The sequence below is a fragment of the Lithobates pipiens genome, unplaced genomic scaffold (assembly GCF_037356315.1).
Source record: "Lithobates pipiens isolate NorthernLeopardFrog02 unplaced genomic scaffold, aLitPip1_a1.2 Scaffold_16, whole genome shotgun sequence".
Classification (NCBI taxonomy): Eukaryota; Metazoa; Chordata; class Amphibia; order Anura; family Ranidae; genus Lithobates; species Lithobates pipiens.
The window spans coordinates 394,195,965-394,210,950 of NW_027507748.1; the positions used below are offsets into that span (position 1 = coordinate 394,195,965).

At 43.8% G+C, this 14,986-nt stretch overlaps 1 protein-coding gene across 1 annotated transcript in view; it reads left to right on the forward strand.

The window, feature by feature from the left end:
- Positions 1–14,986, forward strand: part of LOC143983065 (uncharacterized) — a 695,051-nt gene that overhangs the window by 3,102 nt on the left and 676,963 nt on the right. Inside the window, exon 2 of the mRNA XM_077482312.1 lies at positions 14,013–14,121. Within this exon, the coding sequence (XP_077338438.1) occupies positions 14,024–14,121 (98 nt within the window). The 5' untranslated portion in view covers positions 14,013–14,023. The remainder of the gene's footprint in view (positions 1–14,012; positions 14,122–14,986) is intronic.

A 14,986-nucleotide genomic window follows, 5' to 3' on the forward strand; every position in this document is an offset into this window, starting at 1 on the left:
CTCTGTTGCTAGGGGCTCAATTGTTGCTTGAGGAAAGAGTCTGTTGATGCTGGCTGGTGGGAGATCTACTGTATTATTATTTAGGGGTCTGTTGTTGCAGGGGGATCTATTGTTGTTGGGGAGGGGATCTATTGTTTCTTGGGGATCTATTGTTTCTGGGGGGATCTATTGTTGCTAGAGGGAATTTATTGTTGTTGGGGAGGGGATATATTGTTGCTGATGGGAATCTATTATTGCAGAGGGGAATCTGTTGTTGCTAGAGGGGATTTATTGTTGCTGGGAGATCTATTGTTGCTGGCTGCACAGGATCATGCTTGGAGGTGGGCAGGGGATAGAGACAAAGGGGGACTTGGAAGGGGGGAGTACCTGCACCTATTCTCTGAGAAAAAAGCCCTGCTAGTACCCAAGTGCCTGTTCATGAGAAGCCGATTGTTAGATCCACTTCTTATGAACAGGAACAGCCATAAATGGAGTGAAATTTAGTTTGTCCCTACTGAACTGGCCAAATTTATATCCATATACACTGCATGGCCAGCCTAAGCCACAGCAGCCATTGATAATTCATCTTCTACTGCCATGGTTTCAGCAAAGTCAATTCTAATGGACTCTGCACATAATAATTTATAAATCACATCGATAAAATGAGGTGTGATGTTTGCAGTGACATTCTATAAATATGTACAATAGCACTTATATGCTCAGATTTATAAATACTGTATAAATGAAAGGCTTCCCTGCTTGTACTGTTCTGGTAGACGCTGAGTTCTTCCCATTACGTTACTATAACAAGTAGTTCTAAACAGCCTCTAGGCATGACAGGCAGTGTATTAGCACAACACTAATGAACAGAGCTGGAGTTAACTGAAAAAAACATTGGTGTGCACAGCTCATCACCCTTTCAAAGACAATTACCTAACTATTGTAAACAAAAGAGCTCCCTATTAACATAGCTAGTCATCCGATTGCAAAACCTATGTGTAAATGGTTTCACAGAACAGTACATTATTACATGGAGTCATCATTATCTCTTATTTTACATGCAAGGCCATGTTCATTTGTCGTATATAACAAGCAGCAAACGTGTTACTTTTGTGGAAAAGTCTAGGGAACGCAACATGCCCTAAAATTCTTGCTGCAACTCCTATGCCGTGTATACACGGTCAGACTTTCCAGCAGAAAAAGCAATTTTATTGTGACTGCGACATTATGGCAGGCACATCAGACATTTTTGACACATTTTTGGGACCATTGTCATTTATACAGCAATCAGTGCTACAAATGCATTGATTCCTGTGTAAATGACACTGGCAATGAAAGGGTTAACCAGGGAGTGGCAGTGTAGGAGTTAAGTGTCTCCTAGGGGCATGTTTATAACTGTGGGGGGTTTTGGCTGTGATTTACATTACACTGATCTCTGCTCCAATCACAGGGAGCAGAGATCAGTGTCACTTCTTGCTAGGCAGAACAGGCAGATGCTGTTTACATCGACATCTCCCTGTTCTCCCTCCCCGTGAGACGATCGCGGGCATCCCCACGGCGATCGAGTCCGCGGGACCCGCGGTCGGACTCACGGGCTAAATGGACGTTGCCTGCCCGTGCCATTCTGCCGACGTACATCGTCGTGCGCCGGTCGGGAAGTGGTTAAAGAGTTTAACTAAAACAAAAAAAAACAAAAAAAAGATCCTGCTCTGTTCCTTTAAAGCATTTTATACAGCACAGTGCTTGTACTGCGTAATTTGGCTCTTTCCAGCACCTGAAATACCCTCCCCCCTGTAAACTGACCATAGTTTATCATGGCTTCTGAGCCCTGACACCGTGATCAGTTTACGTGCCTCCGTCATCTGCTCTCTCCTTTGTCCTCCTCTGTGCGCTCCTCTGTCCTCTCCCCCTCCCCTCCCTGCCTGTCAGCTCTGTGTCCATGCTGCTCTGCTCCCTGCCCCTTCCCTTCCTGCTGCTGACATTACACCCATTTTTACACCATCTTTGTTTCTCTGTTTAATCCTGTAATGTTCCCCTGTGCCTTATAAAAATAATGCAGCTATATACCTGTTTTTACAGCACTGATTGGTGCTCACGTGACCTGCTGCCTCTCTCCTCCTCTTCTGACTGACATCAGCGGGCGATCATTGGCTGATCAGCGCTGTGAAAACATTATTTTTATAAGGCACAGACACAGGGGAACATTACATGATTAAACAGAGAGGATGGTATAAAGTGTGTGTGTGTGTGTGTGTGTGTGTGTATATACCCTGTTTCCCCGAAAATAAGACCTAGTGTGATTGTTGGTGATGGCTGCAATATAAGCCCTACCCTGAAAGTAAGACCTACAAGGACTTTAACTAGGGTTTATTTGGGGGGTAGGGCTTATATTGCAGCCATCATGCTAGGTCTTATTTTCAGGAAAACTGCTTTAGGGTAGATTCCCATAAGGTGTGGTGGAACTGCATTGGGCATCTATTCCAGCTCAGTTCCACTGCACCCCCACAGCAAGACAAGGTAAATCTTGTCCCCAGTGTGGCCAGGTTATGCCACTGCATTGTTGTGTTGTGTGGGTGGTTTGAATTGAAAAAAAGTACTGGGCAATGCACTTACCACACACTGACTGATAGAACTTTATGAAATTCCACTGTATAAAATTTCAAAAAAGTCTGTTTAAAAAAGTGAACAGTGTGATGTGCAGTGATCGGTCCATCAGCATTTCTAGAACCTCAATGCACACCAGCTGCTAAGTTGCAGAGGAAGGGGGTGAGCCTAGCGGTGTACCATTGGGAGATATGACCTGAATCTGAAATAGACTGCAGCTTCCCTAGGACATCGCACAAGAACATGGCAGCGCGAGACCTGAGTGGTAACAGAAGAGAAATCAATCTCAACAGGACGCTGGATCCACTGGGTGGGTAAATATCTGAATTGAGACTAACCCAGCATTAGGTAAGCAGGGATTAAAAAAATAAATAAATAGGGGGAGCGTGAAGTTCTTCTTTATTGCCACAGAGTTATTCATGTACATCACTTCCTGTCTCTGTGTGGCTGGGTCAGAAACCCCATAAGGAGGAAGTGAAACAAGGGAGCAAGTCTGAGACCACATGTTCTGTCCATAGTAAAGCTGCTGCTAAATCCTGGCCAGAAACAGGGGCTATTGGGCAAGTGTTTAATCATTTACTTTTGTTGCCCATAGCTTCTGGGTACTCATAATATCTAAAGACTGGTGATGGAAGTATATCTGTTCACTTGTTGTTATCTCACATGCAGTATACCAGATAGCTAGGACTGTGGCACAGTGTGTGTGTAGTGGTCACCTTGCTGTATGTTAGTAAGTAAACCTGTTTGTTGCAATAGAGTATATATATGCAACTCGTGTTATTTTAGTTAAGCCTGTCCCTTCTTGTCTGGGATTCTATATCTAGTTTTAGCCCAGGGTTCAAGAATCAGCATTGGCTAGCGAAAGGCCACGCATCTGAGAGCCACTTAGGCAGTGTTCATTTTGACGTCAAATTTCGATTTAGTTTTAGTCATAATCTTTTTACTAAAATGCCATTTTAGTTTTAGTCATATTTTAGTCATCTACATTGTTTTAGTTTTAGTTGTATTTTAGTAGACTAAATTAGTGTTAATTTAGTCAGCGAAAAAATTTTCGTCAATGAAATTAACACTGTACTTAGATAGTTAGAGGTCCAGTTGCATGGCTCATTAGAAGCTACTAGGGACTAAGATGCAAAATAGATAAAGGTGACTCTGAGTTCCAAAGCCACACCACAGTTCCTGCTGCTGAGAAGCTGAGTCCCTGATAAGAAGCTGAGCTCAGCCCCTCTGACACACTTGGTTGAATGAAAGTTAGTTTCTGCATGCATTTATAAGAACACATATAGATACCTATTAACTTGGCTGTGAATTAGCTCAAGGAAATAGACACAAGATCGTTTAGTGGTAAATTAATTCAATGTATTGGTACAATTTAGAATAAATGGGGGTTTGAGAATAAATGAACACACAAGGTAGGTTCAGATACAGACTCCTAAACAGTATAATCACTATGCCAAGGTAACTTAGAATATACTTCTGTACCACTAGACAGGGATTAACTCATGAATCAGCAAAGTCAGCAATAAACAGTGAATACAAGCATTAACTGCAATGTGAATAATAATACTATAATCTAGAGTGCACTCTAGGAGAATGGCTACTATATGGTGCACTGTCCACTGAGAGGTACCTCTTAGCATAAGTAATAGGTGAAGGCCTCTGTCTAGCAGCTGTAAAGGGACAGTCTTTAATCCTAACTCTTCAGCCAGCTAGAGTTGGGGCCTGACTCTTGGCCTGTTCCTGGACTCCCAGCTTGACCTTCAGCTTGTGTCTGGACCCTGCCTGTATTTGACCTTGGCTCGCCCCTGTGTATTCTTTGGACTGATCTATCTGTGCATGACTTCTGGCCTGACTCCTGGTTTCTCTGTTCATCTGAACACAGCAAGTTCAGCTCCGCCTGCTCCATCCATCCTGCAGTAGCCAAGCTCATCAAACTACAAGCAAGCACCTGGCCACCCGTGCTTCTTCGGGCACCGCGCTTCTGGTTCCCAACTTCAGGAGCGTGCTGCACCTAGCCGTAAGGGGAGCCCTCTTAGCATCTTGATCGCCATACCTGCACCTGACAGTCTCTCTAGAAGCAGATAATAAATCTCCACAGCACCTAGCTATTGGCACCACTGAACTTGGCGTTCCAGATCCTGTTTAAGGCTGGATTCGCACGTATGCATTTTTTGTGCTTTTTGCATTTTGCAGATTTGCACTACAGTCGATTTAACATGGTTTCCTATGGAACTCATTCTGTAGTGCAAACCTGCAAAATGCAAAAAAGCACTAAAAATGCATATGTGTGAATCCAGCCTAAGCCACTGATATGCAGCAATGGTGGTGCACACTGGACAGTAATAGGCTATCGTATACCCATCTGAGCTTGGAGTTTTATGGGGCTTAAGCGTCTTCATATATTCATCAGTTGAGATCGGAGTGCTTAGTAATTCAAATGCGTCATCGGGTATTGATGGTAATCCTGAGGAGGAGAGATAATCCCGATTTTAATTGTTGCTTTTGTACCACCTGATCAGTCAGAAATTTAATCGGCAGATTGTAACAAATGATGTGATAAATAATATTCTCGGAAGACCTCTGCAATTTCCCTTGATATAAAATGACGTTTCCCTCTATCAGAGTTGATATATGGGACATAATTTCTCTGGGAGATTTCGTTAAGTGAATGGGCCAACAGTTTACCTGATTTATTCCCGTGTTCATAATGTATGTTCCTATCCCTTAATATCCGTATATTAGTATCATGTCTCAGCCAATAGGAAAGTTTTTCTCGCTGTAATCTGAGGTCTACTGCTACTGACTGTGAAAGTGATTTTTTTTATGCTTAAATTTGCAACTAGATTAAATTGGGCTTGAAAAGCGGCTTGTTTATTTTTCCGTAGTTCAGTAGCCTTTTTAATCAGCAGACCTCGTATAATGCATGTATGTGTTTCCCATATTGTAAATGGGGGGGGGGGGGGGGCGTTGTCTGTATCATTATCATTAACCACTTGCCTACAGGGCACTTACACCTCCTTCCTGCCCAAGCCATTTTTCAGCTAATTTTTTTATAATTTTCTTCACACAAATAGAGCTTTCTTTTGGTGGTATTTAATCAAAAAAAAGACCAAATATTTGGAAAAAAAATATGTTTTTTACTTTTTTTTTTTCTGTCAGTAAATTTTGTAACTAAGTAATTTTTCGCCTTTACTGATGTGTGCTGATGAGACGGCACTGATGGGCACTGATAGGCGAATTGGTGGGCATTGATGAGGTGGCACTTATGGGCACTGATTTAGTGGCACTGATGAGGAGCCACTAATTTGCTGCTCTGATAGGTGGCACTGATAGGCAGCAATGGTGGGCACTGATAGGTGGCATAGATAGGCAGTACTGATGGGCACTGGGCATTGATGGGTGACACTGATGGGCACTGATCAACAGCAGTGATGGGCAGCACTGATAGGCGGCACTGATTGCCAGCACTGACTAGCATCGCTAATGGGCACTGGCACTTGAGGGCACTGATTGCTGCCGCTGGTGGGCACTGATTGCTGGCATTGGTAGGCAATGGTGGACACTGGTGACACTGTATTTCTATATTCAAATCAGGGCACTGATGATCAGTGCCCCGATTACATTCCTAGTTGTCCCCCTGCGTGGAGATGATGCTGATTGGCTCTCCTCGCCACACACTCTGTCAGTGTGAGGCGAGGAGAGCTGATTACCGGCATTTGTGTTTACATGTGACCTTCTGTGATTGGACACATCCAATCACATGGTTAAACAGCCGTGGACGTGGCTCTTTACATAGATCGGGGTCACGCCGTGTCCTAGCAACATGGTGCTGCCACGACCGCTGCACTGCGTGCCCCCACGGGTGCCCAAGAGCTGCTGTTCTGGGACAATGTCAGATGACGTAAAGCTGCACCGCCCGCCATCATTTGACGTTGGGTGGGCGGCAAGTAGTTAAAGATTCTGGTCAATTCAATAGAGAGGTAATTTTGAAGTGGACCTAATTGTATCAGCGATTCATTAAGTTTCCACGACCAAGATCTGCTAACTGACTTGTGCAGCTGAAGATCTATAAGCACTCATCTAAAAGGCTCAGTCTCTCTAGAAGCAGATCATAAATCTCCACAGCACCAGCTCACCAGTCCCAGTGATATTGCAGCTCATTATCCGGTCACATGCAGTGATTAGTCCATTCTCTGGTCTGCACCCAGGTGGCTATTGGCACCACTGAACTCGGCGTTCCAAATCCTGCTTAAGCCACTGATATGCAGCAGTGGTGGTGCACACTGGACAGAGCAGTGCACTCTCCAGTCTCCCTCATGGCAAGAGGAAACTGTGTTATATACAGCCTGAGAACATATTTCTCTTTCCCCTCCTGGCAATCTTTCTCTGGGAAATGCAGTTAAACTCTTGAATGCAGTAGAGTCTCTCTCTTCTGAACTACAGTTCCCACAGTGCAGTGCTGCCTGATTCATCCAGTCTATTGAACACTTTCTGCTCGCACCTGCATCTAGGGCCTACTTAGTTGGCCCTTATGCTCTGGAAATCTATGTGGACCTCTGGGTTATCGCATTATGTCGCCCAGTAGACAGCCAATGCCTATAAAAGGTATTTAATTGGTATATTCAGTGAACTATCTGATGTAAAATCCCAGAAGCAACGTCACATGGTACCAATGGCGCCGATTTTTTATTTTTTTTTTTTTTTTTTTTTAAATGAAGTATTCAGAATCGCAGTTTTTGAAGATCTAAATACGTTTAAGTGCAAAGGAGGGATTTGGGGTCCCTCCATAAAGTACCTGTCACCACCTATTACTGTCACAAGGGATGTTTACATTCCTTGTGACAGCAATAAAAGTGATCCGATTTTTTTTTTTTTTTTTTTATTTTTTTTTTTTATAAGGGCCAATGTAAAATTTTGTTTGAAAATAAAATAAATAATAAGAATTTTTTTTTATTTAAAGCGCCCACATCCCTGCTTACCAAAGAAAACACAATTGTAAACGGTGTTCAAATCACACATGTAAGGTATCACTGCAATCATCAGAGTAAGAGCAATAATTCTAGCGCCAGACATCCTCTGTAACTCTAACCTGGTAACCTTTAATTTGTTTTAAACCGTCGCCTGTCGAGATTTTTAGGTACTGTAGTTTGTCACCATTCCACGAGTGTGTGCAATTTCAAAGCATAAAATGCTACTTATCAATTTACTCGGCGTTACATCATCTTTCACATTATACAAAAAATTGGGCTAACTTTACTGTTTAGTTTTATTTTAAATCATGAAAGTATCTTTTTTGTGTTTGATGTGTTTGAAAGACCGCTGTGCAAATACCGTGTGACATAAAATATTGCAAGGATCACCATTTTATTTCCTAGGGTCTCTGCTAAAAAAAAAAAAAAAATATATATATATATATATATATATAAAATGTTTGGGGGTTCTAAGTACTGTATCTATCGGCGTATAACACGCGCCAGTGTATAACGCACACCCCAAGTTTAGGAGGGAATTTTAACCACTTGCCGACCGCCGCACGACGATATACGTCGGCAGAATGGCACGGGCAGGCATATGGGCGTATATACAAGTCCCTGCCTGCCCGCGGGTGGAGGGCCCGATCGGGCCCCCCCCCCGGTGCCTGCGGCGGTCGGCATTCCTTTGAGAGCGATCCGGGATGAGGGGGCGGCCATTCATTCATGGCCACCCCCTCGCGATCGCTCTCGACGAATGGAAATCCTCCGTGACATCACTTCCTCTCCTGTAATGTAAACACAGGAGAGGAAGTGATGTATTCTCTCCTCTGTGTCGGTATTTTTCGTTCCGGCACCGAGGAGAGAGGTTCGGTGAGTTGCACCAACACACCACACATACAGTAGAACATGCCAGGCACACTCACACCCCCCCCTTTACCCCCCGATCACCCCCCCAATTACCCCTGCCCCCCCAGTCACAGTGACACCAATTGCTTTTTTTTTTTTTTTTTTTGCATTGGTGTCATTTGTGACTGTAATAACTGTTAGGGCAGTTAGGGTTAGCCCCCTTTAGTTCTAAGGTACCCCCCTAACCCCCCCAATAAAGGTTTAACCCCGTGATCACCCCCCGTCGCCAGTGTCACTAAGGCTGGGTTCACATTGCAGCGGTTTGAGAACGGATGTGATTCGCACCGCACTGCAGTGCAAATCACATCCGATCTCTGTGCGATTCGAGTTCAGCCATACAGATAGTATGGCTGAATTCGTGTCGCACCCGCCGCACCCGCCGCACCCGCCGCAAACTCGCACGGGACCCTTTTTTTGGTCCGCAGCAGAATCGGATCGCATGGGTGTTCACACCATGCGATCCGAGTTTGCAGATCGCACTGCGATATGCGAACTGATCTGGGGGTGTCATTAACATTTCACTGACACTCCCAGCAGTTCGCATAGGGCAGTGTGAACTGCCGCCGGGAGACATGCGATGCGGGAACCCGCCGCGGATTCGTGGCGTTCCCGCATCGCTCCAGTGTGAACCCAGCCTAATAAGCGATCATTTTTCTGATCGCTGTATTAGTGTCACAGGTGACGCTAGTTAGGCAGGTAGGTATTTAGGTTCGCCGCAACTTTTTATAGCGCCAGGGACCCCCATATACTACCGCATAAAGCCCCCTGATTGCCCCCTAGTTAACCCTTTCACCAGTGATCACCATATAACTGTTACAGGTGACGCTGGTTGGTTAGTTATTTTTTTATAGTTTCAGGGCACCCGCCATTTATTACCTAATAAAGGTTTAACCCCCTGATCACCCGGCGGGTGTCATTTGTGACTGTAATAACTGTTAGGGCAGTTAGGGTTAGCCCCCTTTAGTTCTAAGGTACCCCCCTAACCCCCCCAATAAAGGTTTAACCCCGTGATCCCCCCCCGTCGCCAGTGTCACTAAGGCTGGGTTCACATTGCAGCGGTTTATGAGAACGGATGTGATTCGCACCGCACTGCAGTGCAAATCACATCCGATCTCTGTGCGATTCGAGTTCAGCCATACAGATAGTATGGCTGAATTCGTGTCGCACCCGCCGCACCCGCCGCAAACTCGCACGGGACCCTTTTTTTGGTCCGCAGCAGAATCGGATCGCATGGGTGTTCACACCATGCGATCCGAGTTTGCAGATCGCACTGCGATATGCGAACTGATCTGGGGGTGTCATTAACATTTCACTGACACTCCCAGCAGTTCGCATAGGGCAGTGTGAACTGCCGCCGGGAGGCATGTGATGCGGGAACCCGCCGCGCATTCGTGGCGTTCCCACATCGCTCCAGTGTGAACCCAGCCTAATAAGCGATAGTTTTTCTGATCACTGTATTAGTGTCACAGGTGACGCTAGTTAGGCAGGTAGGTATTTAGGTTCGCCGCAGCTTTTTATAGCGCCAGGGACCCCCATATACTACCGCATAAAGCCCCCTGATTGCCCCCTAGTTAACCCTTTCACCAGTGATCACCATATAACTGTTACAGGTGACGCTGGTTGGTTAGTTATTTTTTTTATAGTTTCAGGGCACCCGCCATTTATTACCTAGTCTCACTAGTGTACCCCTAAATTTAGGGGTGTCTACTTTCCAAAATGGGGTCATTTGGGGGGGGTTTGTGCCATCTTGGCATTTTATGGCCTTCAAAACTGTAACGCCCTTAGAAAGCCTGAAGGCGGTGCTTGGATTTCGGGGCCCCGTACGCGGCTAGGCTCCCAAAAAGTCCCACATATGTGGTATCCCCGTACTCAGGAGAAGCAGCAGAATTTATTTTGGGGTGTCATTTCACATATGCCCATGGCATGCGTGAACAATATATCATTTAGTGACAACTTTGTGAAAAAAAAAAAAAAAAAAAAAGTTTGTAATTTTCCCGCAACTTGTGGCAAAATATAAAATATTCCATGGACTCAACATGCCTCTCAGCAAATAGCTTGGGGTGTCTACTTTCTAAAATGGGGTCATTTTTGGGGGTTTTGTGCCATCTTGGCATTTTATGGCCTTCAAAACTGTAATAGGTAGTGAGGAGTGAAGTCAAATATTTACGCCCTTAGAAAACCTGAAGGCGGTTCTTGGTTTTCGGGGCCCCGTACGTGGCTAGGCTCCCAAAAAGTCCCACATATGTGGTATCCCCGTACTCAGGAGAAGCAGCAGAATTTATTTTGGGGTGTCATTTCACATATGCCCATGGCATGTGTGAGCAATATATCATTTAGTGACAACTTTGTGTAAAAAAAAAAAAAAATTATTTTTTTGTCATTATTCAATCGCTTGAGGCAAAAAAATAAAATATTCGATGGGCTCAACATGCCACTTATCAATTTCCTTAGGGGGTCTACTTTCCAAAATGGGGTCATTTGGGGGGGTTTTGTACTGCCCTGCCATTTTAGCACCTCAAGAACTGAGATAGGCAGTCGTAAACTAAAAGCTGCGTAAATTCCAGAAAACGTACCTTAGTTTGTAGATGTGACAACTTTTGCGCAAACCAATAAATATACAGTTATTGACTTTTTTTTTACCAAAGACATGTGGCTGAATACATTTTGGCCTAAATGTATGACTAAAATTGAATTTATTGGATTTTTCTAATAACAAAAAGTAGAAAATATCATTTTTTTTCAAAATTTGCGGTCTTTTTCCATTTATATCGCAAAAAATAAAAATCGCAGAGGCAATCAAATACCATCAAAAGAAAGCTCTATTTGTGGGAAGAAAAGGACGCAAATTTTGTTTGGGTACAACATTGCATGACCGCGCAATTACCAGTTAAAGCAGCGCAGTGCCAAATTGTAAAAAGACCTCTGGTCATTTACCAGCAAAATGGTCCGGTCTGAAAGTGGTTAAGGAAAAAAACTTTTAGGAGGGAAGTTTAAAGAGGAAGTAAACCCTTCCAAACAACTTGGACCTAAAGGTAAGCCTAGATTAAGGCTTACCTGTAGGTCCAAGCAATATCTCCTAAACCTATATGGTTTAGGAGATATTTGCCCGAAAATGGGCACCGCTGTCTACGGCGCATGCGCCGTAGACAGCGGCGCGCAGGCGCACTAAATGCGGCAAATCCAAGAATGGATTTGCCTAATTTGTCGACTCCCGTGCGCATGCGCGGGAGTGACGTCATTGCGGCTTCGCCGTATGGCAGCGGCGGAGCTGCGAGACGCGACTCCCGTGCGCATGCGCGGGAGTGACGTCATCGCGGCTGCGCCGCTGTGATTCGTCTGAGCTGCGAGACGCCACCAGCAACATGGATGCGGCGGACTACAGGGGACAGCGGCGACTTCGCTGGCTCCTGTGTCAGGTAAGTGACACATAATGAGCTACTATGCGATGCATAGTAGTCCATTATGCTTTACCTTTGCAGGGAAAAACAGAGGAAGTAAACCCATCAGGGTTTACTTCCTCTTTAAGGAAGAAAAACTTACATTTAAATGCCCATCAATGCAGCCTTATCAGTGTCCATCTGCTGCCTTGTCAGTGTCCATCTGCTGCCTTGTCAGTGTCATTTGCAGCCTTGTCAGTGTCATTTGCAGCCTTGTCAGTGTCATTTGCAGCCTTGTCAGTGTCATAAGCAGCTTTGTTATGCAGCCTTGTCCATCATTGCAGCCTTGTCAGTGTCATTTGCAGCCTTGTCAGTGTCATTTGCAGCCTTGTCAGTGTCATAAGCAGATTTGTTATGCAGCCTTGTCCATCATTGCAGCCTTGTCAGTGTCATATGCAGCTTTGTCATGCAGCCTTGTCCATTGTTGTACCCCGTCAGTGTCAATTGCAGCCTTGTCAGTTTTATTTGCATCCTTTTTTTTTATAATTTTTTTTTTTTATATGGCGGCGCCGAGATACAGAGCCGGATGTCCTGTGTATCTCAGCAGCGCTCTGTAGTTCTCGGACGCCTTCAGCCGTTCTCGTCAGCTTTCGCCCCCACTCTCACCCGTTCTCGAAAGCCGCCGAGAAGGGTAGAAGGTAGCTGAAAGCCGCCAAGAGGCTCAAAACAGTGGAGGATCGGCGTATAACACGCATCCGTGATTTTCCCCTGATTTTAAGGATGAAAAAGTGGCTGTTATATGCCAATAAATACAGTAATTTTCTAGCAAAAAATATGGATTTTAACTTGTAAGCAACAAATGTCAGAAATAGGCTTAAGTGTGAAAGGGATAATATACGCAATTAGTTATTGCGTATATTATTAGGTGTTGGATTGAGGCAGTGCAGAATAAGAAATATACAGCATGCCTACATGTAGAGGCAAGGCAGAATAAGCACTTTTATTACACTAGCCCACATACTTAAAAATGTAAAGCCCACTATTTGCATAAGCCAATTAATTTCCATATAACTCATCTATAAACTATTAATTTAGTTATATCTGTTATTTCACAGCACTACCATATTTGCTATGTTTATCTATAAGACATATGCCAACCAATTAATGTCTTCTTATTATTAACAATGTGCAGCCTGGTTCATCATGATGGCATTATCTGCCAAACGCGCCTGTGCCAAAATTTGGTAAGTGAGCTTCTTTGGCGCTTTTTTTGAGCGGAGCGAGGCCCATTCAAATGAATGGTGCTGCTCCAAAAACGTGCAGCAAAATCACACAGAAAAGCTCAAAAAAGTACAGCGCAGTAGGTGTCGCTGAAGTATGCTTAGGTGTAAATGGAGCCTGAACTCAACTCAACATAAAAGCCTATATATCAATGTACAGAGTTTTTAGGAGCTGCTGCGGTTAGGTGAGCCTCAGCCTCTCTCTCCTGAACATGGAAGAATCGAAGGCCGCTGGGTCACAGTGTAATTTTGCTGCGATTTTGCAGAATTTGGTGTTTTTCCATGGCTGCGGATGTAGGCAGGGTGTACATGAAGCCTTACCGATGTGCCAAGAAGTCTTGGATAGCAGTAGTGCCAGAGCTCTTCAAGAGAGAGAAATTTCAAAGCACTGCCTACTGGATTGGTAAGTATTCCTCTTCTCCTTGCACAGGGGACAACTGGTGTAAGTTTTTTTTCGCCTTAGGTTGGGCATCACTTACACACAAACAGTACATACCTTCTAGCCAAAAATGTATTTAGTTTTAGATACAGTAAGGGCTAGAACCTCTGACTTGTTCTTTCTATCTGTGCCCCAGCCTCTGAAAAATCTTAAGGCCCAGTGTGCTGGTACCTGTAGTTACACAATACCTGTTGCTTTCTCATGTTCTGTCTCCAGTGACAGTATTAGCGGTTCCCCCATTTTAATCACTGGTTAAACATTGGTTGAATTGAAGGATCCACTGATACTGTCACTTTGGATGTGGCAAGCTTTTCAGTGATCAGGAACATACTGTATAACATAATTTTCTTTAAATCACCTTTAATAAATCAGCACTGGCCTCTTGCTACCTTTTTATGTAGGTAACTGCTATAGGTACGATTTACTACATTTTTTGTTGCTCATTTCTCTGCAGCTTCTTTAAAAATGGACGAGTTACTTCACTGGCTTGAGGTCAGGATTATATCATCCTTGAGACCAAGAACAGAAGAAATTAAAAATCTACTTTTGGATCACACATACAGGTAGTAAAAAACATTTTTGTTTATACAAGATTGAAAGTCACTTAGCTAAAGCCAAATTCTCTTGCAAAGTGAAATGCCTGTTTAATAAACCAACTCCATTGTGTCTAATGCCAATCGCCACCAAGGGTGTTGATATAAAATGTGAATTTGATTATTTCGTGCTCAAAATCTTGGTTAAGGATAGACATGGCGTATTCTGACTATGGATTTATCTAGTGTGTGTGGATTTTTTGATGTTCCTTTCTGATTTCAGGGTTGTTTTCACAGGTATACAGCATAGTGTCCATGGTCAGAAGGAAGATGTACATTACATTCTTTATAGATGAGAACTCTGGGCAAAAAAACAATTGCACTACTGAAATGCATGCATACCCAACATTTTGAAATGGGAATGAGGGATATCTACTAACAAATGTATGTAGGCATAGGACACGCCCCCTGCCACACCTCCTTAAAGGAGAATTGACCAACAAAAAAGGTTAATTAAATCCACAAGTCCTTTTTTTTACCACTACTATTTCTTTATATTGGCTCTTAAAATTTACAAATGCAGCAATTTAGAATTTGGATAAAAGTTTTAGCACTGGGAAAAGCTTTTTGAAAGATAAAAAGTGCATTTTATGTACAGCTATATAGATCAGACCAAAATGAGGGATAAATGAGGAGGAACGAGGGACAGAGGGACATTGCTCCAAATCAGGGACAGTCCCTCGAAAACGGGGACAGTTGCGAGCTATGTGCATGCATTTTTGATGTTTTAGCTGCCAATGTATTTAGAATTTTGTACAGTCAGACTTACAATTCATGCATTTTTCCACACAACATAGATAAGTAGGTAATGCGTCTTTGCTGGTTCAGCTTTACA